The sequence below is a fragment of the Aquarana catesbeiana genome, linkage group LG08 (genome assembly GCF_042186555.1).
Source record: "Aquarana catesbeiana isolate 2022-GZ linkage group LG08, ASM4218655v1, whole genome shotgun sequence".
Taxonomy (NCBI): Eukaryota; Metazoa; Chordata; class Amphibia; order Anura; family Ranidae; genus Aquarana; species Aquarana catesbeiana.
The window spans coordinates 136,028,266-136,050,923 of NC_133331.1; the positions used below are offsets into that span (position 1 = coordinate 136,028,266).

At 44.0% G+C, this 22,658-nt stretch overlaps 1 protein-coding gene across 6 annotated transcripts in view; it reads left to right on the forward strand.

Annotated features, from left to right (window-relative positions):
• LOC141106055 (solute carrier family 22 member 15-like) overlaps nucleotides 1-22,658 on the forward strand; it is a 658,271-nt gene that overhangs the window by 580,931 nt on the left and 54,682 nt on the right. For 4 of the 6 annotated variants that reach the window (XM_073596429.1, XM_073596430.1, XM_073596434.1 and 1 more), the window contains 2 exons: nucleotides 14,724-14,858; nucleotides 14,947-15,048. The exons of the other annotated variants lie outside the window; for them this stretch is intronic. In XM_073596429.1, coding sequence (XP_073452530.1) covers nucleotides 14,724-14,858; nucleotides 14,947-15,003 — 192 coding nt within the window. In that variant the 3' untranslated portion in view covers nucleotides 15,004-15,048. Of the gene's footprint in view, nucleotides 1-14,723; nucleotides 14,859-14,946; nucleotides 15,049-22,658 lie in introns of those variants that run through there. 6 annotated transcript variants of the gene reach the window in all.

The following is a 22,658-nucleotide window of genomic DNA, read 5'->3' on the forward strand; positions in this document are numbered from 1 at the left end:
AAGGTGGAGTGTATTGGTCGATAACTAGAAATTGTGAACCTAGTGGGTTACCGTTATGGAATTCCTTGAAATGTCTGGGTACGCTGTGTTTGGACTTCCTCCCTTTAATTAGGGCAATATGTTCACCCACCCTTCTGGTAAAAGTTCTCGTTGTGCGGCCAACATATTGTTGGCCACATGGACATGTAATCAAATATACTGCATATCTGGAGTTACATGTGCAGAAAGGCTTGATAGTATACCTTTTCCCTGTGACTGTCGACATAAAATATGTAGTCTTGCGTCCCGTTAATGCATTATGTTGGCATACAACACATTTCTTACATGGAAAAAATCCAGTCAGGTTGTGGAAAAATGAAGGACGTACTGGAGGGTTCGTAACATTGGGTGCTACTAGGCCACGTAGGGATGGTGCTCCTTTAAAAATTAGTTTGGCTTGTTCCGGTAACATCTTAGCTAAAATATTGTCTTGCTTCAACACCCCCCAGTGCTTTTTCACAATACTTTTAATTTGTTTATGTTGCACTGAATATGAAGTTAGCATTGCCCACTTGAATGTGGAATCTGGTTCTCTGTCAGGTTTCACTTCAAACAGGGAATTTCTGTCAATATTAGTAACTCTCTGAAGGTCTAATTCTAAAGTGGTGTTGTCATACCCCTTGTCAAGAAAACGTTGTTTTAAAATATTTGCTTGTTCTATAAATACATCTAAGTTTGTACAGTTCCTACGAAGACGTAGAAACTGACTGCGAGGAACTGCGTTAAGCCAAGATCTGTGGTGGCAGCTATCTCTGGGGATAAAACTGTTTCGATCTGTTGGCTTAAAATAGGTGTTGAATTCAAATTGATTGTTAACGATCTTGATTTCTAGGTCTAGGAAGTGGATATCATCTTCACTAGCTTCATAAGATAAGGAGATACCTCTATCATTATTATTAAGATGTTCGAAGAATTGTTTCAATGATTCTGGAGTACCACTCCATAGGAGGAGGATGTCGTCTATGTATCTGGCCTACAGGACTAATGAAGTAGTCCTATAGGCATAGACGACATCCTCCTCCCACTTGGCCATGAAGAGGTTCGCAAGACTCAGAGCGAATTTCGCTCCCATGGCCACTCCACGTTGTTGCAGATAGTACCTTTGATCGAACCAAAAATAGTTATGTTTGGTCGCGAATTCAAGCAACTCTATCAAATAATCGCACTGAAAGGGAGCCAGGGATTCTTCCCGGTACAGGAAGTGTCTGACAGCCTCTATGCCCCTCTCGTGTGGTATGCACGTGTATAACGAGGCCACATCCGCTGTGGCCATGATAAAACCTTTCTGTAGCTGAATCTCTTCCAAACGTTTAATCGTAGAGCTGGTATCTTTCAAAAAAGAAGGTGTCTTTGAAACAATAGGTTGCAAATAAAAATCAATGTATTTGCCTATTCTAGAAGTAATAGAATTAATACCACTCACGATGGGTCTCCCTGGGGGGCACGTCGGATTTTTGTGGATTCTTGGCAAATAGAGACTCCTTACAATGGCACTAAAATCTCAAGTGTCTTCACTAAAAAGTGATCTAAAACACCTAATATATGGAATTGAAGATGATGAACCCACCCAAATATCACATGCTCAGGTGATTTAGCAGCTAAAGCAAAAATCTAAAACAGTACTCTCCTCAGATCCTTTACGTGCAAAATGGAGGCTCAGGAAAACAGATCTTGATGTAACAACTTACATAAGATGTCTACTTGAAGCTACCAGAAACCCTGACATAGCTGACACTGCTATAGGAATGCTAAGCACAGTAATGGAAAGACTGTGCCTTGATAGAGTCCACAGAACACTGCACCCACATGGCCTACCATCAGAATAGCCACAAGAGGTACTATGTTGACTCCATTATAATAAAGAAAAGGAACTGATCCTCCTTGAAGACTAGAGGCATACTACACAACAATTTTAATGGACCCTCACTAACCATCTATCAATATGTGGCAACAGAAACACTTGTGTCCCGGGGGGCTTAAAACCTCTACTAGACCAACTTCATAATTAAAGAGTCACCTATTAGGCCTGATTCACACCTATGCATTTTTAGTGCTTTTTGCATTTTGCAGATTTGCACTACAATCCATTTAACATTGTTTCCTATTTAACACGTTCTGTAGTGCAATCTGCAAAATGCAAAAAGCACTAAAAATGCATAGTTGTGAATCAGGCCTTACTGAGGATATCCCTACTCCCTTTTTAAAAGCAAAAAGACAGGGACTTTGCCTGGTACTAAATAGTCAAGTCCTGCCACTCCAAGCTGGTCTGATCTGGTCCTGCTGGATTTCTCTATACAGCTGCTGTGGCAAAGAGTTGTTTTTAGAAATACAGAAAATTCAGAAAATCCGGTTTCTTGTATGGACAAAACCTTACTAAAATAAAATGTAGCTCCAAATGTCATAATTCATTAGATAAATCCATAATTCTACCCCCCTTTTAAAACACTGGTTTAGCCTTATCATGAATATGTTGTTCAGTTTTGGTTACCAATCCACAGAAAGGATGACCTTGAACTAGAGTACAGAGAAGGGCAGAAAAATTAATACGGGGGTTGGAGGACCTCAGTTATGAGGAATGATTAGAAAGATCATATTTATTCACTCTAGAGAAGAGCTGCTTAGGGGGCAAAATGATCACAATGTGTAACTATATCAAAAATATAAATATAAACTATATTAACCTGGACCAATTTAAGCTTGAACAAAAATAGCTTTAACCTTAACCTAAGAAAAGCATTCTTTACTGTTAGAGCAGTAGGGATGAGCCGAACACCCCCCGGTTCGGTTCGCGTCCAGAACATGCGGACGGACAGAAAGTTCTCGCGAACATTCGAACACCGTTAAAGTCTATGGGACTCGAACATGAGAAATCAAAAGTGCAAATTTTAAAGGCTAATATGCAAGTTATTGTCCTAAAAAGGGTTTGGGGACCCGGGTCTTGCCGCAGGGGTCATGTATCAATGCAAAAGAAAGTTTTAAAAACGGACGTTTTTTCGAGAGCAGTGATTTTAATGATGCTTAAAGTGAAAAAATAAAAGTGAAATATTCCTTTAAATATTGTACCTAGGGGGTGTCTATAGTATGCCTATAAAGTGGCGCGTGTTTCCCGTGTCCCTGCACAAAATGACATTTCTAAAGGAATAAAAGTCATTTAAAACTGCTTGCGGCTGTAATGTAATGTCGGGTCCCGGCAATATGGATGAAAATTACTGAGAAAAACGGTATGGGTAACCCCCCAACCTATTACCAGGCCCTTTGGGTCTTGTATGGATATTAAGGGGAACCCTGCACCCAAATTAAAAAAAGAAAAGGCGTGGGGCCCCCAGGCCCTATATACTCTGAACAGCAGTATACAGGCGGTCCAAACAAGACAGGAACTGTAGGTTTATTCTTAAACTGAATCTGTTTGTAATTTGGAACAGGTACATTTTTTTAAGTGTAGCTCCAGCCAAAAAATCTATTTTTAAGCTTTTTGGATAACATAGGGAAGGATTATCATCACCCCTATAACATTTATTTTGCTGTCTGTGCCCCTGTTCAGAAGATTTCACCTCACTTTCTGTCCCAATGACAATTGGATTTTGGGGTTTTTAGGGAAACAAAGATTTGTGATATTAAAGCATCAGTGGAGACACCTTCTTTCCATATTAACTCTTACAGGAGAGAACTTCCCTTCCTAGGGGTAGATTTCCTCTCACTTCCTGTTGTCTCCCTCCGTTTGTAAGTAGGAGTCGTTTGTAAGTCGGATGTTTGAAAGTAGAGGACCGCCTTTATATACTATACGGCTTGCCCTATATACTCTGCAGAAATTAGGGCCTTAGGTGTTGGTGGTACCAGAACACTGTAAACCTTCACAGTTACTCTTGGTGGGCGCTGGAACGGGCCCTGCTGTGAAATATTATATCAAGAATTGTAATTACATGCCCCTGTTGAACAGGGGCAGCAAAATTGGGCCTTTGGTGGTGGTGGTGCCACAACACTATAAGCCCTCACAGTTACTCTTGGTGGGTGCTGTAACGGGCCCTGCTGTGAAATATTATATCAAGAATTGTAATTACATGCCCCTGTTGAACAGGGTCAGAAAAATTGGGCGTTTGGTGGTCTTGTGGTGGTATTGCCACAACACTGTAAGCCCTCACAGTTACTCTTGGTGGGCGTAAGAACAGGCCCTGCTGTGAAATATTAGATCAAAAATTGTAATTACATGCCCCTGTTAAACAGGGGCAGAAAAATTGGGTCTTAGGCACTGGTGCTGGTGCCACAACACTGCAACCCCTCACAGATACTCTAGTTGAGCGCAGGACCATGCCCTGCTGCGAAATATTACAGCAAAAATTGTAATTACATGCCCCTGTTGAACAGGGGCAGAAAAACTGGGCCTTAGGTGGCAGTGGTGGTGGTGCCACAACACTGCAACCCCTCACAGATACTCTAGTTGAGCGCAGGAACAAGCCCTGCTGCAAAATATTACAGCGAAAATTGTAATTACACGCCTCTGTTAACAGTTTATTTGTAATTACACGCCCCTGTTTAAAAATTGGGCTTTAGGCACTGGTGGTAGTGCCAAGAACCAAAAATGTTCTTAGAAGCTATCGACATTGAGGAGGAATAGCATAGTCACTCAGCATAACAGGATAGTCACTCAGAATCAGCATAGGCAGTCTTCAAGGGAACTCGCATTCATAAAAAAATTAATAAAAAAAATTAATCAGTTACATCAGCATCAGGTGCTTGGTAGCTGGTTCATTTTTATGAAGGTGAGCCAATCAACCGAGTCTGTGGACAGCGCCCTCTGTGATCGGGTACAAAGCCTCCAGCAGCACTGAATGTGCGTTCAGATAGAACGCTGAATGCAGGACAGTCCAGTAGCTCAATTGCATACTGTGCAAGCTCTGGCCAGTGATCCATCCTCAAGACTCAGTAAGCCAGTGGATTTTTGGTTGGAAAGGTCTCCAAGTCTGATCTTGCCCCAAGGTATTCCTGCACCATGTAAATCAGACACTGGCGATGGTTGTTGGAACCGATCAGACCTTGGGGCTGCTGACTAAAAAAGATTGTCTGAACTCATCGGTCAGACGGCCACCTTCTCCACCGCTCCTTCTGTGACTGACCGAAGCCTCAGCAACAAGTTATCCAGAAGGACCAGGAAATTGCTACCTCCCAGGCTCTGGAAACACATTGCACAAACCTTTCTGCAAGGCCTCCCAAAGATGTTTCATCCTCTGCTCCTTCTGCGAAGGCTGGATAAGTTCCACAACCTTACCCTTGTAACGTGGATCAAGAAGGGTTGCCAGCCAGTACTGATCCCTCTCCTTGATACCACGAATCCGAGGGTCCTTTCACAGGCTTTGCAGGATCAGGGAGGCCATACAGCATAGGTTTGCTGAGTCACTAAGGATGACATGATCCGCAGCCACCTCCTCCCAGCCACGTACAAGTCTATGGGTTTCTAGGGACTGCAAATGATCCCTTGAAGACTGCTGATGATGCTGAGTGCCAGGCTCCACCTCCATGCTGACACAATCCTCTTCCTCCTCTTCCTGTGTTATAGGCGGGCCTGCAGGAATACCGTCTGAATAAAGGGGGTCTTGAGAGGTAAGGAAGTCTTCCTCTTCCTCCCTCTGTTCTACCTCAAGTGCCCTGTCCATTATTCCATGCAGCGTGTTCTCCAACAGCAAGACAAGAGGGACAGTATCACTGATGCATGCACTTTCACTGCTCACCATCCTCGTGGCCTCAAATGGTGACAGGACAGTGCATGCATCCTTGATCATTAGCCACTGGTGTGGCGAAAAAAAGCCAAGCTCCCCTGACCCTGTCCTGGTGCCATACTCGCACAGGTACTCATTGATGGCCCTCTGCTATGTGTGCAGTCGCTGCAGCATTGCCAACATTGAGTTCCACCTGGTGAGCATGCCACAGATGAGGCGGTTCTTGGGCAGGTTGCATTGCTTTTGAAGGTCAGCCAGCCGAGCACTGGCATTATATGACCAGCGGAAATGCCCACAGACTTTCCTGGCCTGCCTCAGGAGATCCTGTAAGCCCGGGTACCTGCACAAAAACCGCTGCACCACCAAATTAAGGACGTGAGCCAAACAGGGAACATGGGTGAAGTGTCCCTGTCGGAGGGCGGAGAGGAGTTTTTTTGCCATTGTCGCAAACCACCATTCCTGGCTGAAGCTGGCATGGCGTCAACCACATCTGAACCTGCCCCTGCAGAGCTGCCAAAATCTCACAGTGTGGCTCCTGTCTTCTAAGCAGACCAACTCAAGCACCGCATGGCATATTTTTGCCTGAGTGCTTGCGTAGCCCTTAGAACGCCTACGGAGCACTGCTGGTTCTGAGTACAAATCTGCACAGGAAGAGGCCATAGAGGAAGAAGAGGAGGGGGTGGAGGAGAGAGATGTGGCAGAATCACCACTACCAGCATTTTGGAGGCGTGGTGGCAGGACAACCTCCAACATTACTGCACCCTATCCTGCATCCTTCCCAGCTGCCAGCAGGGTTACCCAGTGCGCTGTGAAAGAAAGGTAATGTCCCTGTCCATGCCTGCTGGACCATGAGTCAGCGGTAATATGCACCTTACCGCTGACCGCCCTGTCCAATGAGGCCAAGACATTGCCTTCCACATGCCGGTAGAGAGCTGGAATGGTCTTCCGAGAAAAAAAATGGCGTTTTGGAACCTGCCACTGGGGTACAGCACATTTCACAAATTCTCGAAAGGGGTTCTACCAGCTGAAAAGGCAGCAGTTGGCCTGCTAGCAGTTTAGCCAAACTAGCATTCATCCGCTGAGCATGTGGATGGCTGGGACCGAATTTCTTTCAACGGTTTAGCAACTGGGGTAGGGAAATTTGCCTGCTACAATTGGATTTAGGTGTACCGCTAGCAGATTGCCCGCAAGTGCTTGGGACACCTAATTCTACACCTTCATTCCTCTCAGTGCGGGTCTCTGAGAGGACTGAAGGCATAATGGAGTTGGAGATCCCAGCTGATGAGGAGCAAGGAGATGTCCACCTTGTTCTTTGGTGTGGGTCTTTTAAGTACTGTTGCCAACGGACTGCATGGGAGCTCGACATATGTCTGGTCAAACATATGGTGCCCAAGCAGGTGTTGTTTTGGCCACGCTTGATACGCTTCAAACATATGTTGCAAACAGCAACGATGCGATCTGCTGCACACGTCTCAAAAAAGGCCCACACCAAAGAACTTTTGAAAAACCGCCCAGAGTCAGCAGTGTCCTAAACATGTGGAGCTCTGCAGTGTGATGCAGTCGGTGTGCTGTCCTTGAGCTGGCCCCTGGAGGGCATCCTGCCTCGTTGGAGATGTGCCGCCTCCTCCTCCTCTCTTCGTGCACCCACGTAGAGTCAGTGACCTCATCATCCCCTCCCTCCTCGCCACTGGAGCAAACCTGGCAGTATGCTCCAGCTCGGAGAACATGACTGCCAGTTTCTTGTCCTTCTTGGGCACCCCCTCTCTCTGGGCTCACGTTACTGCCTTCATCCTCAACCTTGGTGCCATCATTGAAGCCTTCAAAATGCTGTGTATCCTCCTGCAGCATTTACCTGGCACTGTGGTCGAACAGTTCGGGGGAATCCTCAGGACATGATGGTGGGGCTAGGGAAGGAGTGACTGATGCCATTGAGCCGATGGAATAGGCCACTTTGGCAGCTTCATTGGCAGCCAAACTTTTCTTAGCCTGGGTGACCGAGGATGAGGAGGATGAGGACGGCTTTGTGATCCACTCTACCAACTCTTCTGCATGTCATGGCTCAACACGGTCACGTGCTGAGGATGCACCGTGTCCACGACCAGCACTGTTGGATGTAGACACAGAGCCTGCTTGCCCTCTTTTAGTGGCATGTGATCGTCTGCCTTTCCTTGGTGGCCTTCCAGACATGCTGTAAAATTGGATTAGCAAAACACCGCCTGAAGTTTACTAGAAAAATTACAGCAGGAATGGCCTGCAGTCAGGTATAGGCTTGGCTAGACTAGAATGCAGTGGATATATATGTAGGAGACTGTATATATATCTTTATGCACTGCAGTTTACTGAATCGCCTGCCTGCCTGAAAGTGACGTTAAAAACGTGCACCAGGAATGGCCTGTAGTCAGGTATAGGCTTGGCTAGACTAGAATACAGTGGATATATATGTAAGAGACTGTATATATATCTTTATGCACCGCAGATCGCTGAATCACCTGCCTGCCTGAAAGTGTCTTTGAATATGTACACCAGGAATGGCCTATAGTCAGGTATAGGTTTGGCTAGCCTGGAATGCAGTGGATATATATATATGTTGGAGAGTGTATATACATTTAATGCACTGCAGATCACTGAATCACTTGCCTGACTGCCTACAGGATATGGATTAAGGAGCACCAGAGTGCCCCCCCTCACCTACTGACTGGCAGTGCCCCCAAACTACCCCCATTAGGCACCAGGACCCCTATCTCCCCTCACTAATAACTTGAGCCTCCTATCTCTCCCCTCACTTAGAACCAGGACCCCCCATCTCTCCCCGCTAAGCGCCAGGACCCCCCCATCTCTCCCCACTAATCACCCCCATCTCCCCCCACTAAGCGCCAGGACCCCCATTTCCCCTAATTGAGCACCAGTGATCCCTTTTGTCCTCCTTGAAAAAAATGGAGATATTTATTATATCAAAAAGTAAAAGAAAATTGTGTTTTTTTCAAAATTGTTGCTTTTTTTTGTTTATAGTGCAAAAAATAAAAACCACAGAGATGATCAAATACCACCAAAAGAAAGCTCTATTTGTGGGGAAAAAAGGATGTCAATTTTGTTTGGGTACAACGTCGCACGACCGCGCAATTGTCAGTTAAAGTAACAAGGTGCCGAATTGCAAAAAATGGCCTAGTCATGCAGCAGCCAAATCTTCCGGGGCTGAAGTGGTTAAGGGAGTGAGGTTATTTTTAATTCAAAGTTCCAGTAAATTTTTTTGTTTATTAAAAGTCAGCAGCTACAAAAAAAGTGCATCTTCTGACTTTTAATAAAAAGACACTCATCTGTCCCCCAATCCAGCGACGTGGCCACCCGAACCCTCCCTTCTCTCCCCCGCCTGTCCACGGCGCTGGCAATAGTACTGTGGGCATCTGGCTGTGACAGCTTGCAGCTTCACAGCCGGGTGCGCATGTCTCACTGCACTGTCCTGAATGGCCGGGCAATCTTTTGGGACCTGTGATGTGTCCCAGAAGATTGCAGGGTGGAAGGGGCCGCCTAGGCGGCCCAAGAAGAAGTGGGAGCTCGTCGGTAATCGTGATGCATCGTGGAATCAAATCGAATCGAATCGTTGACCAGATAATCGTAATCAAATCGAATCGTGAGACCAGTGAAGATGCGCACCTCTAGTGACAACCTTGTGAAGACTTACAGAAAACGTTTGACCTCTGTCATTGCCAACAAAGGATATTATTATTATTATACAGTATTTATATAGCGCCAACAGTTTACGTAGCGCTTTACAACTTGAGGGTAGACAGTACAAATACAATACAATTTGATACAGTAGGAATCAGAGGGCCCAGCTCCTTAGAGCTTACAATCTAAGAGGGAAGGTCAAGAGATACAAGAGGTAATAACTGTGGGTGATGTGCTGATTGAGAAGATAAATGTACAGTTGTTAGGTGGGGGCCAGATAGGCTTCTCTGAAGAGATGAGATTTCAGGGATCGTCTGAAAGTGGATAAAGTAGGAGAAAATCGGACGGATTGGGGAAGAGCATTCCAGAGGATGGGGGAGGCTCTGGAGAAGTCCTGAAGGCGAGCATGGGATGAGGTGACAAGGGAGTTTGAGAGCAGGAGGTCTTGGGAGGAGCGAAGAGAACGATTAGGTTGGTATTTTGTGACTAGGTTAGAGATGTAGCTAGGGATATATAACATATATAACAGGATATATAACAAAACATTAAGATGAACTTTTGATATTGACAAAATACTTATTTTCCACCATAATTTGCAAATAAATTCTTTCAAAAACCAGTCTGACTGTATATATATATATATATATATATATATATATATATATATATATATAAAATAAACTGCAGCTAAAGCTAACTGAATCGCCTGCCTGAAGTAGATTAGAAATAGTACACCAGGAACGGACTGCAGTGAGATCCAGCTAAACTGGGTACAGTGAATATATATATATACCAGTCTGACTGTATAAATATATTAAATGCACTGCAGCTAACTGAATCACCTGCCTGCCTGAAGTTGATTAGAAACAGTACACCAGGAACGGACTGCCTGCTCAATCTAACGCCAGCAACACACTGCACAGGGCCAACGTGCAGGCGACCTTATATAGTGTGTGGCGTGGACTTAACCGCCTGAGCCATAATTGGCCAAAGGCTCTCTTTGCTGATGGTACTGTGATTGGCCAAAGCATGCGGGTCATAGTGCATGCTTGGCCAATCATCAGCCAGCAATGCACTGCGATGACGCAGTGCATTATGGGGCATAACGCTCCGCTCAAATTTGGCTCGAACGCCCCATAATGTGCGATCTTCGTCGAATGATCAAACATCCGATGTTCGAGTCGAACTCATGTTCGACTCCAACAGAAAGCTCATCCCTATAGAGCAGTGACAATGTGTGGAACCCTATTCCCCAGCGAGTAGTATTAGCAGAAGGTTTTAGAGATCTTCCTCAGTGAGCATTCTACACAGCTATGGGAATTCATATATTTGATAGGGGGTTGATCCAGGCATTTATCGAAATGCCAGTATGGGGTCAGGAAGGATTTTTTTTACCCTCTTGCAGCAAGTTAGTCTATGCTTGTAGTGTTTTTTTTTTGTCTTTTTTTTCTTTTTGCCTTCCTCTGGATCGAAGACATTTAACTCACATAGACACGGAGGCTGAACTTGATGGACCTCAGTCTTATCAACTATGTAACTTCGTAAGGAGGTGGTCAGCTACAGGTTGCATGCACCTTTCAGTGAATTCTAAATGACCTCAGGAGCATGTCATACTGATTCAATCAACACAAGCTCAAAGCCAATCCACACAGGCCCTTATTCTGACGTTGTGACCTCCTACCTAGAACAAGCTAGCAGCCAGTGAATTTTGCATACCTAATCCAGGTCTATGATTCATCAGGTAGAGAAGCTAAGGTGACATTCCTACAACCTAACAAAGCATATTGCAGGACCAAATTGGGTACACTTCCAATAGAAAATAATTATTGCTATTCTCTGTACTCTAGTGTCCTGTACACACGGTCGGATTTTCCGACGGAAAATGTGCGATTGGAGCTTATTGTCGGAAATTCCGACCGTGTGTGGGCTCCATCGGACTTTTTCCATTGGAATTTCCGACACACAAAGTTTGAGAGCAGGCTATAAAATTTTCCGACAACAAAATCCGTTTGCATCAATTCCGACCATGTGTGGACAATTCCGACGCACAAAATGCCACGCATGCTCAGAATAAATTCCGAGACGGAACTGCTTGGTCTGGTAAAATTAGCGTTCGTAATGGATATAGCACTTTCGTCACGCTGCAATATTTTCAATAGTTTAATGCAGCGCACTCTCTTCTTTTTTATAATGCTAGAAGAATGAAGTTGTGTTGCTGCTCATATTCACACAGAGTTCTCACAAACTTCTTTCTTATTTATCGTGATTTCATGAATATAATATTTTTATTTGTCACATCTACCGAAAAAAAAATATTTTTTTGATGTTTTTAGATTAATTTTTTTTTGGATTTTTTTAAATCCTGATCTTGTGTTATTTATTTTTTTTTTACTCCAGAATAGTTTTGGGTGTGTTTTGTGTGTCAAGTTACCACAACACCATTATTATCTTGTATTATTTAATCTCAAGGAAGTTGCTTGGTGTTGGTGTCTCTTGTTAATTTCACATTGTATTTTTGAAATGTACCTGCCTCCTCACAAACAAACTGTCCTTTTCGAAGGAAAACACACATAGGCGAGTATAATAAAACAAACCAAAAATTTATTAAGGGGTCATAACCAAAGAAGGAGGGAGGCAACGCTGGAGAAACAGCAGAAATTGGCGAAGCCTTTGCCCCCCAGGGTGGCACATCAATTATTTTACTGCAAAATTGGTGGCCTGAGGAGTCCATATATAAGGGAGTACAATCTGGTCCAGAAGTCCAAGAGATCATGAACAGCAGCAGATGATATACATGTCCCCAGGCTGTGGTCATACAAGAGCCTGCATCTTTTGTCAGACCAGACTGAACCCAGGTCATCACTTTCTTGTCTTCCTTCCACTCTTCCTTCCACGCTGTATCTGTGGTGGTGGAGTTGTCGCAGGAGGAGGAGGATGATGCAACTCACTCAGGTGGGTATTGGGTGTGATTTCGCCCCTCAACCCCTTATTTAATGTTTTATAAATGATTTCCTCACACATGAGGCGTTGGCCCTCCTGCATGTCCTGCAGTTTTGTGGCAGCCATGGAGGCAAAGCCTCTTCATGAGTGGGGGTGGCTCTGAGGGGCGCAGAAGCCTCCTGAATCAGCCTGAGTGCTGAATCCTCCACGTTACTCCCCTTCCTGGGTCTTTTGTTTGGAAGGCAGAGGGGAGGGACCTGGGATTCTGTGAGGCTCCTACTGGGCCCTGCCACCTCCTGGCTGCCACTTACCCCCGCCACCTCCTGGCTGCTACTTACCCCGGCCACCTCCTGGCTGCCACTAACCCCCACCTCCTCCTGTGTGCCACATTCCACAGCCTCCCCCTGTGTGCCACATTCCACAGCCTCCTCCTGGCTGAGGTCTTCCTGTGTCTGAAAAAGAGACATAGTTTTAGTTTTTTCTTCATCAATCACACACAATTTTCATCTCATGATTGTTGCAAATCGAATGTTAAGAAATATAAAAGATTATCATTCTGAGCCCAGCACTTTTCATTCTTGTCCCAATTATTTTTGCCCACTACTGTCTATTGATATGTAAAACACTTTATTAAATCAGCAATTAGTGATCAATAATAACATCTAGTAAACATCATTGATGTTTTGCCAAGAAATCTGTAGAACAATGCTATACCTGGTTCAAGCTGGCCTCCTCCACTTCTTCCTGGCTGGAAGTTCCAGGTTGGACATCAGAAGCCTCAGCTGGGGTGGAAGATAGGGTGGAAGGAAGAGTGGAAGGAAGGATTGAGAGGGATTCCCTGACTTCAGTCTGGTCTGACAGAAATCGCAGTCTCTCATAGTACCACAGTCTGGGGACATAAACGTCATCTGCTGCAGCTCCAGATCTCTGGGAATCCTGGACATTCTTGCGCTCCCTAAGATAAGTGCTCCTCAGACCACCAATTTCGGCTTTTAAATAGGGGATGGTTGCTGTGGGGACCACCGGCTTCACCAACTCCAGCAGTTTCTCCAGCGCTGCCTGCCTCTATTGTTGATGATTATATTGCGGGTGTTTGACCTGCCGCAGACAGGGCAGCTCCCTGTATTTATCTATGAAAAGGGGGAGGAAGTTCTGGTCATTGAAGCCATCCATTTTATCTGCAATACACAAGACAAACCCTAATGTCAGGCTAAAGTCTCCTAATCTTGCCCCAATATAGGCCTCAATCTCTAAGCAGTATAGGCCCAAGTTTAAAGGTTACCTTCGTTATCACGATCTGTGCTATACTCCTTCCTCCGCTCACAGATCGTACGTACGACGCACGCGTGTTACGCTTTATATACACTGCGCATGCGTGAAACTCCGCCCGCCCCTGACGTTCTTTCTAGTCTATTCCCCGCCCCTTCTCGTTCTGCGCAGTGGGGAATAGCACATGGAGGAGACACAGCAGGTGCGTGCTAATTACAGCAACGAGGAGGAGGAAAGCCCGGAGCCAGAAACGTTACGATCCCGGAGGAGACAATTTAAGGCATCCAATATGTCCTTTGTGGAGATGGTCGACATACTGAAGAGGGCTGACTATGACAGGAAGTATGGACCTTACCCCAACCCCAATGTCAGAAAGGCCAAGATCATGACAAAAGTTGTGAAGAGTCTGCACCGTAATTTTGGGGTACGGCAACCCAAGGATCAACTGAGGAAGCGGTGGTTGGACCTCAGATTAAGGGAGCACGATCAGTATAGAAGGATCAGGAGAGTGCTGCAAAAAAGTAAGTAGTTGTGCTGTGTTCCTATTCGTTATTTTTAGAATGTTCATGCTGCTCCATTTGCTTTTCTTTACTGTTGTACAGTTTAAAATGGCAACTTTCATGTTCATGGACACATTATTCATTCGTAGGAAACATTGTTCGTTCGGCCAATAAAACACCATGTTTTTTCCAGATGCATTTCAATACATTTTTTCTGGCCTACTTCTCTTAAAATAATTTTGTTGTCTAGATGGGTTAGTAACTAGAATGAAATGCAAACTAGATTCTGTGTAAGGAGAGGACACTCAGCAGCTGTTTACACATCTGGACGCTGGAGCACTAGTGTGGGACACAAGAACACCCTATTTATTAGGGGGCCCCACACAGGTGCTCCAGTGTATACTATAGGGGTGACTCCATCTGTGAAGCTTGTACAGAACAGGTAAGTATTCAAGCTTGACAAAGGGCAAAAATATTTCTTCATCTTGCAACTCTATTAAAACAGACAATTGTACCCCACTTCCAAGCAATGTTTAATATTCCGATTTCTGCCATCAAATATCTGTGTGCTAAGTATACCTGTTTTTTTTTTACATAGGGGAGAAAAGACTCAGAGGACACCACTCATCAGAGGAGACAACAGACCCCCCACCTCAGGAAGAAGTGGAGATTCCCCAAACCCAACCAGAGGAGGAGGAGGAGGGAGACGTGGTGGAAATTGTCACCACACCAGGTGAGTGTCTGCGACCACAGGCTCAGATAAGAGATGGATGCCAGCATATTTATAATACATGGTGTTTTTGCTTTTTATATATTTTTAGGTGATCGTGATGTTGTGGAAGAAGGTCATTTCACCAGTGAAAGTGCTCAGATCCTGATTGGGGAGATCATGGGGTGTAATAGGGACTTAGAAAACATCAAGCAAAACATCAGTGATGTTCAAAACAAAATGAAGAACATCACTGATGTTTTAGGGAGAATTTAAAAACTCTAGAAATCCCTAACTTATTTGTGCTTTGTGTTTTTGTTTTTCTGACAATTTTCTGACAATTTTGTGAAAATTTTGTGACATATTATAGAAAAGCCAAATTTTGAAGATGAACACAGTGTGTCAACATGTGCTATCTGCCATCAAGGGAGATCAATGTACGCGTTTTGTGGGTGCAACCCCTTCCTCAATAATAAAGTAGCTGAGAGGAAGGGGTTGCACCCACAAAACACGTCTCTTGATCCCCCATGATGGCAGCTAGCGCATGTTGACATTCGGCAATTTGTGTGCATCTTCAAAATTTGGCTTTTCCAGGGGTGACTTCACCCCATCTGCTGAACGCAATATCAAACACAGTTTATAAATGCTCATGTCAGATATTGCCTTCACTTTCTAAAAAAAGTTGAACATTGTAAGTTCCAGAGTTGTGTATTTCTTTTTGGTATTAAACGTACCTGTTTTACCTTAAACGGCAATTTCTACTTTTTAATGTGACCTAAAAAATTGTTATACAACCAACATGTTGGTTTGTTTTAAAAACCTTTTATAAATGCACATGTGATTGTGCTTGGATTAAAAAGAGAATCAACAATGTGTGGCTTCTTCTTTCAATGCTCAAAAGTATTTTTTGTAGTAAAGTTGGTGTTTTCAGTGACAATGGGGGTTATTTACTAAAGGTAAATCCACTTTGCACTACAAGTGCAGTTTCAGTGCAGTCTCAAGTGAGACTAGTAAATAGTAAATTTAGTAAATAACACCCAACAGTGCTTTATAATTTTACACAATCACGCCATTTTCAGAACTCCCCAAATTTCAGTGTTGGTCAGCTAAAAGAAAGACAAGCAGTAAATCTAAGCAAATATTTGTTCATTTTAAAATATATTTTTATTTAAAAAATGTCTCAGACATTGTCTGGCATATCGATGGCCCCCCTACCCATAAAGTATTCCATGTATCTTAGACGGACCTCACGGCACTCTGGGGGGCAAGCCAGGACGGCCAGCTTCAAGCGCCATCAGGGTTGGTTCATTCATATTAATTCCGGCTTCAGGCCCAACTGAGCCAGCATAGTTCACAGACTTTCTCCTTAAAAAGTTGTGGAGAACACAGCAAGCCAGGATGATGTGATTGAGTTTATATTCCGCCATGTGTATCGGTGTAAGAAATAGGCGGAACCGGCTGGCCATTGTTCTCCACCACTCTTCTGGCTCTGGCCAGCCGGTAATTAAAAACCCTCTGGTCTGGGGTGAGGGTCCTCATAGGGAATGGCCGCATAAGATGGTCTCCCAGCGCAAACGCTTCATCCGCAACGAAGACGATTGGGAGTCCTTCCGCATTGTCTTCTGCAGGTGGCAAGCCCAAGCTGCCATTCTGGAGACGCCTGTAGAACTCCGTGTGGGCGATGACTCCACCATCTGACATCCGGCCATTCTTCCCCACGTCCACATACAGGAACTCATAAGTAGCCGACACCACCGCCAACATCACAATACTATTGAACCCCTTGTAGTTGTAATAGCATGACCTCGAGTTGGGTGGTGGGACGATGTGGACATGTTTCCCATCAATTCCCCCGATGCAGTTAGGAAAGTCCCACCACTCGGCAAAGTGGGAGGCTGCAGTCTGCCATTCCTGTGGGTTGGAAGGAAACTGTGGAGTCAAACAAGAAAAATAAATTAATCATTTTGCACATAAATATGGAAAGCAGATTAGACACAAACATTCTTGGCCAACATCAGTATAACATTTATTATAGGGAGTATTTAAAGACAAAGGTATAAGGTCCACCTATCAGATTCCTCCTCCCCCCTCTCATGGGCCATTTTAAAAATTTTAGGGGGGGGGGGAATGTTTTGGCCAGGTAACCCTCGCCACTTCATTGAGAGATGAATGCCTAAATAATGTGTATTACTTTGGCCAGCCCCTCCTTACTTACACTATTGGCAGCCCACTGGACAGGTGTGAAGTGTCAAGAAGTGTCATAATACAAAGATATAAATACACATTGGAGCACATTTTTACATTCTGCTATTACCTATCAAGATAATAATAGGATACAAAAACTTTTAACATTACCATTTGAAAGTATTCAGGCAGGCCCTTGCACTACATGCTTTGGTGAATTCATCCATAAATATGACCACAAAAGAGGTGGGTATATAGTGTGTATGGATTTGGCAAAGTCAGCAGATAGAGGATTGGTATCAGCTGAGTTAGCAGTTGGGGGGAGGGAGGGTTCCAAATGATTTTGAGACCCAAAAAAAAAACTTCTGGCACTCTGCCAGAATTTAAAGCACACATTTAAATTTTACACATTTTAGGGGGTATTTAGGGTAAAGCACTACTATGGAGCTGACAAAATACATTAATTGAGTAGACAAGGTGGATATAGGCCCAGGAGAGCATGCTGGGGAGGTTAATGAAGGCAAATATGTATGAAGGACAAAAAAAAAATCCAGCACGCATGAGGACAAAGAGGACATTCACAGCATATTACAATCATGGTAATTAGGGAATGAGGAAATAAATACAATACATTAGCAAACATTAAATAAAATAAAATGTGATGTTAAAGATAAATCTTACCTTAATATACTCCTTCTGCAGGACCTGGATGATGGCAGAACAGGTCTTCGAGATAATGATCCCCAGAGCCTGGGGGGGGATGCCTGCCGAGAACTTGAGGTCCTGCAGGCTTCTCCCCATCGCCAAGTACCACAGGGTGGCGACTAACCTCTGCTCCGCAGTGATGGCTTGCCTCATGCAGATATCCTGCCTGCTGATATAAGGGGTCAGCAAAGCCAACAAATGGTGAAATACGGGGTCCGTCATCCGGAGAAAGTTCCTGAAATTATCAGGATTATTCTCACGGATCTCATGGAGCAAAGGCATGTGACAGAATTGGTCACGCTGGTGCAACCAATTCTTGGTCCATGAACTCCTCCTCGCCCTGTTCATGGACTGGGCTTGTGTCAAAGTAAGGACCCCAACACCAAGCCCCCGCACAGCACAAATACGCTGGTCGGAACGAAGTAACAGAACGCACTGAAGAACAGCAAGGCCTGTGAAGAGTGACCTGAAAAAAGTAACGAACGGACAAGAACACAATGACAAGTCAATGGGAACTCGCTGCACGCACTGAAGACCAGATACAAACCCACAAGCACAAACTGAACAGCAGAAATACGATCTGAAAACCACGAGTCTGAAAAAGCGCAAATCGTCTATCACCAAACTTTTACTAACACGAGATTAGCAAAAGGAGCCCAAAGGGTGCCGCGCTTGGTACTGAACTGCCCTTTTATAGTCTAGTCGTACATGGTGTACGTCACCGCGTTCTTGGCGTTCGGAAATTCCGACAACTTTGTGCAACCGTGTGTATGCAAAGCAAGTTTGAGCCAACATCCGTCGGAAAAAATCCATGGATTTTGTTGTCGGAATGTCCGATCAATGTCCGACCGCGTGTACAGGGCATAATAGTGACCACTCACGTTATTTTTTTTAAAACTTGAATTCTGATTGGCTACCATGGCATTATGCACATTGCTATTGCCCTGTTATAAAGTACCACTCATGTTTGTAAATATTGTTGTTAAGGATTCCTATGACCATCCCCCCTGAGTTAGTAATGTTATGAAATGGCAACTTATGAAACTTAATGTTATGAAATGGCAACTTACCAAATACGCTATAATCAGGAAACCATGGGATGAACATTCAGTGGCTAGGAAAGTGTTAATATACAGATTATAATATCCCATTCAGTGTTGTGGCTGTGCACAGTTTGAACACTTGTAAGAATAGTGATCAGAAGATAAATTTAACGTCTAGTTTAACACTGTGTGTCCAAAAGCATAGCAAACCTCATTTTGATCCATCTGGCTTTTTCTAAATAATACAAAGGAAAATGTGTGGAGTGACTGGGGCACAGGTGCAGCCCATGGAGACCAATGAGAATTCTAGATGTTGATGCAGCGTGGAAGATTAAAGGAAGCATTACGTTGGTATGAGTAACACAAATTTTGACAACTGCTCCTCATCAAGTATTAAAGCATAAATGGTTATAAGGACACTCCCTAGCGATCTATGTGTCACCATTTTAACCCTTTTGGGACCAGAGTTTTTTTTTAGCTTAGATGCCCAGACCAAGTTTAGAAGCAATAGTATGTGTCAGATGGCTGGAGAGATATAGTTATAAACCAAATGCACTACCACGCTCGGAGTCTTAAACATAGAAGCAGCTGGCACACATTTGTCATAATGAAATGAACAGCAAAAACATATACGTGTTGTGCTACACTAATCACAAACAAAGTGATATAATATAAATACATACAAAAAATTTAATAAAATAAATGAAAATAAAAAGTGACAATGAGTCAAAATAAATGTTCAAAAAGTGTCCAATAAATGAAGTGCAAATATTCTTCTTAAATGTTCCAAGATGCGTAGAAAAACAGCACTGTGATTCCCCACACCACTGTGATACAGCCGCTTACCAGATATGTATGACCAAAGACTATAATGCCCTAAGGCTCGATTCACATCTATGCATGTTGCTTTTGAGTATTTCTGCAATGCTTTTTGCGGTGCTTGCCGTGTTTTTGGACACGCCTTTTTACCGTGATTGTGCCACAATTTGCGGTTTGTTTTTTTACACTGTATATAGCTTGTTGCTAAGGAGGGGGTCGGGAAGCCGGCTGCCGCGTCCTTATCAACCGATGATTCATCAGCTGTCAGTGGGCCTCCTCGCTGACAGCTGAAAAAAAGAATTGCCGTCTACCAAAAAATAGTGAAAAAAAAACAGCGTGGGGTCTCCCCCCAGGTCCATATCAGGTCCTTGGGTCTAGTATAGATTCAGTCAGAGGGGACCCCCCCCACACACACACGGCAAAATGAAAAAAAAATGGCGTTGGGTCCCCCCAAAATCCATACCTGACCATTATCCGAGCATGCAGCCCGGTAGGTCAGCAGAAGGAGGGGGTGAGCGCCCCCCTCTCCTGAACCGTACCAAGCCACATGCCCTCAACATAGGTGAGTGGGTGGCTTTGAGGCAGGGGGGGCTTCTTCCTCCAGTCTTCCTGAATCTTCTCCCAAATCTTCCTCCTCCTGGGCTTCTCCTTCTCCTGCTTCTTCTTCTGCACTTCTTCTTTCTCCTGTCTTCTTTGTCCGGTGTGCTTCTTCCTCATCCTATACTCCCGCCGACAACCCTCCTCCGATGCTGCATCCCCCTGATCTGTCCACGCCAATGTCAAGCATTTCTTAGATAAAGATGGGGTGGTGCCATAGGATGACTGCATCCGGAGGCCCCTGCCCCCTTTTGATGTCACCGCCCGGGGCATGATGGGTCCGTGATGTCACAAGGGGGCCTCTGGATGACGTCATCAGATGGCCATGCCCCCATCGTTATCTAAGAAATGCTTGACATTGGCGTTGACAGATCAGCAGGACGCAGCATCGGAGGAGGGTCGACAGCGGCAGCAGTGGAAGAAGCACACCGGACAAAGAAGACCGGAGAAAGAAGCAGAGCAGAAGAAGAAGCTGGAGAAGGAGAAGCCTGGAGGAGGAAGATGCGGGAGAAGATGCAGGAAGACCGGAGGAAGAAGATATTTTTAATAAAATACTTGTCAAAAACTGTCTACTGTATTTTTTCACACTACACTACTTTTTTTTGATGAATGGGTAGGGGTACAATGTACCCCATACTCATTCACATGGGGGGGAGGCTGGGATCTGGGGGCAAGGTGCTTTGGGGTGGGGGGGCATAGAAAAACATTTTTTAAAAATATTAAAAAAATGGCTTGGGGTCCCCCCCAAAATCCATACCAGACCCTTATCCGAACATGCACTCCTCACTCACTATACCACTGGTTGGAATCCTAAATAAAAATTTTAAAAAATCAAAAACAAGAGAGATGATTTAAATCTTAAAGTGAATATTATGCACAACTGTGCATGTATAATAAAAATTATAAGTAAAAATATGTGCATGAATTGAACAAAATAAAATGCGATCAAGTGACATATGGTAAACATGGGAGGGGGGGGGGGGGTTGTGTGGGGTTACGAAAGGCATCTCTAAGTATCCAAAAATCCCCCTATAGCATCCATATCCTCATTATTACCTTTGTATCAATGTATCCAAAAAAGGATACTAAGTGTAGAGTAGGAGGATGCATTAGTCCAACCAATAGCAACCTAATCACCCCCGTCTAAATGTACCCAACCACTAACTTCCACTAATAATGACTGTAAAAAATGTATTAATAATAAATAATGAAGACCTCTAAAAAATCAATAAGACAAAGTCAAAAATTGCTAATGAAGCAGCTGAGATCTCTACTTCTATGTTTAAACCTCTAGGGAAAAGACTTTTTAAAAGTAAGATCCACTGAGTTTCTCATTGGGATAAATCCCTCACCCGGTTTGACCCTCTCCAGACTGGGTGAACAACATCAATCCCACAAAACTGCAGCAGACTAGGATCCTGATTATGTTTTTCCTTTAAGTGAAGGGATTCACTGTGATGTTTGAAGCCATTTTTTATATTCGTAAGATGTTCAGAAATTCGTACTTTTAAGAGTCTCTTTGTACGGCCCACGTAGAATAACCCACATGGGCACCACAAAAGATACACAACATAAGACGAGTTGCAAGTGATGAATTCCCTTATTTCAAACGTTTCATTTTCATTGTTGGTAATCTTAGTCATGCCTAGCCCTATTGACTACTCTTACCGTTCTGCAGCAAATACCTTTTCTGCACAGAAAAAATCCCTTTAAATCTATTTTTATTGTAGGTTGACTAGGTGGATCCAAGATCTTTTTCACTACCCTGTCCTGCCTGTAGATAAATTTGGGTTAATCTGGTAAAACTTATGCACATATTTTTACTAATAATTTTTATTATACATGTACAGTTGTGCATAATATTTACTTTGAGATCTAAATCATCTCTCTTGTTTTTGATTTTTTTAGATTTTTATTTAGGATTCCAACCAGTGATATAGTGAGTGAGGAGTACTTGGATTAAATTAGAGTCTATTTTACTGAACAGTAATTAATGTAGCCTAACATTGTGCTATATAGGACATTGTTATAGATTAGTGCCTATGATATTTAGCATATGATAAGTAGCCAGGTTTGTGCCATTGTTTGTTTTTTATCTAGATTGATCTCCATGTTTGTATCCATATTTGTGCTGCAGCAGGATGTAATGTCTGTGTATTGCGCGAGCGGGGACACAAGGAGTGCGCAAGCGCAATGGAGCCACTTCTACCCATAATGAGAGCGGAGAGTATAAAGGGATAGATTGCCTAGCCATACAGCCAATCCCATAAATAAGTCTTTGTGACGAAACATGTCGGGGCGTGGCTGTACGGCACTCATCTACGTGTGACGCGATACGATGTGATGTGATATGCTGTACCAGGAAGTGGGGGATCGGCTCCGAGGAGTGGGTGAGGCTGTAACCAACTGCTACACACCTTGGATCCGCCATGACCGTTATACACCGGGTTATACTGCTTGGTGTGTTCTTGCTGTG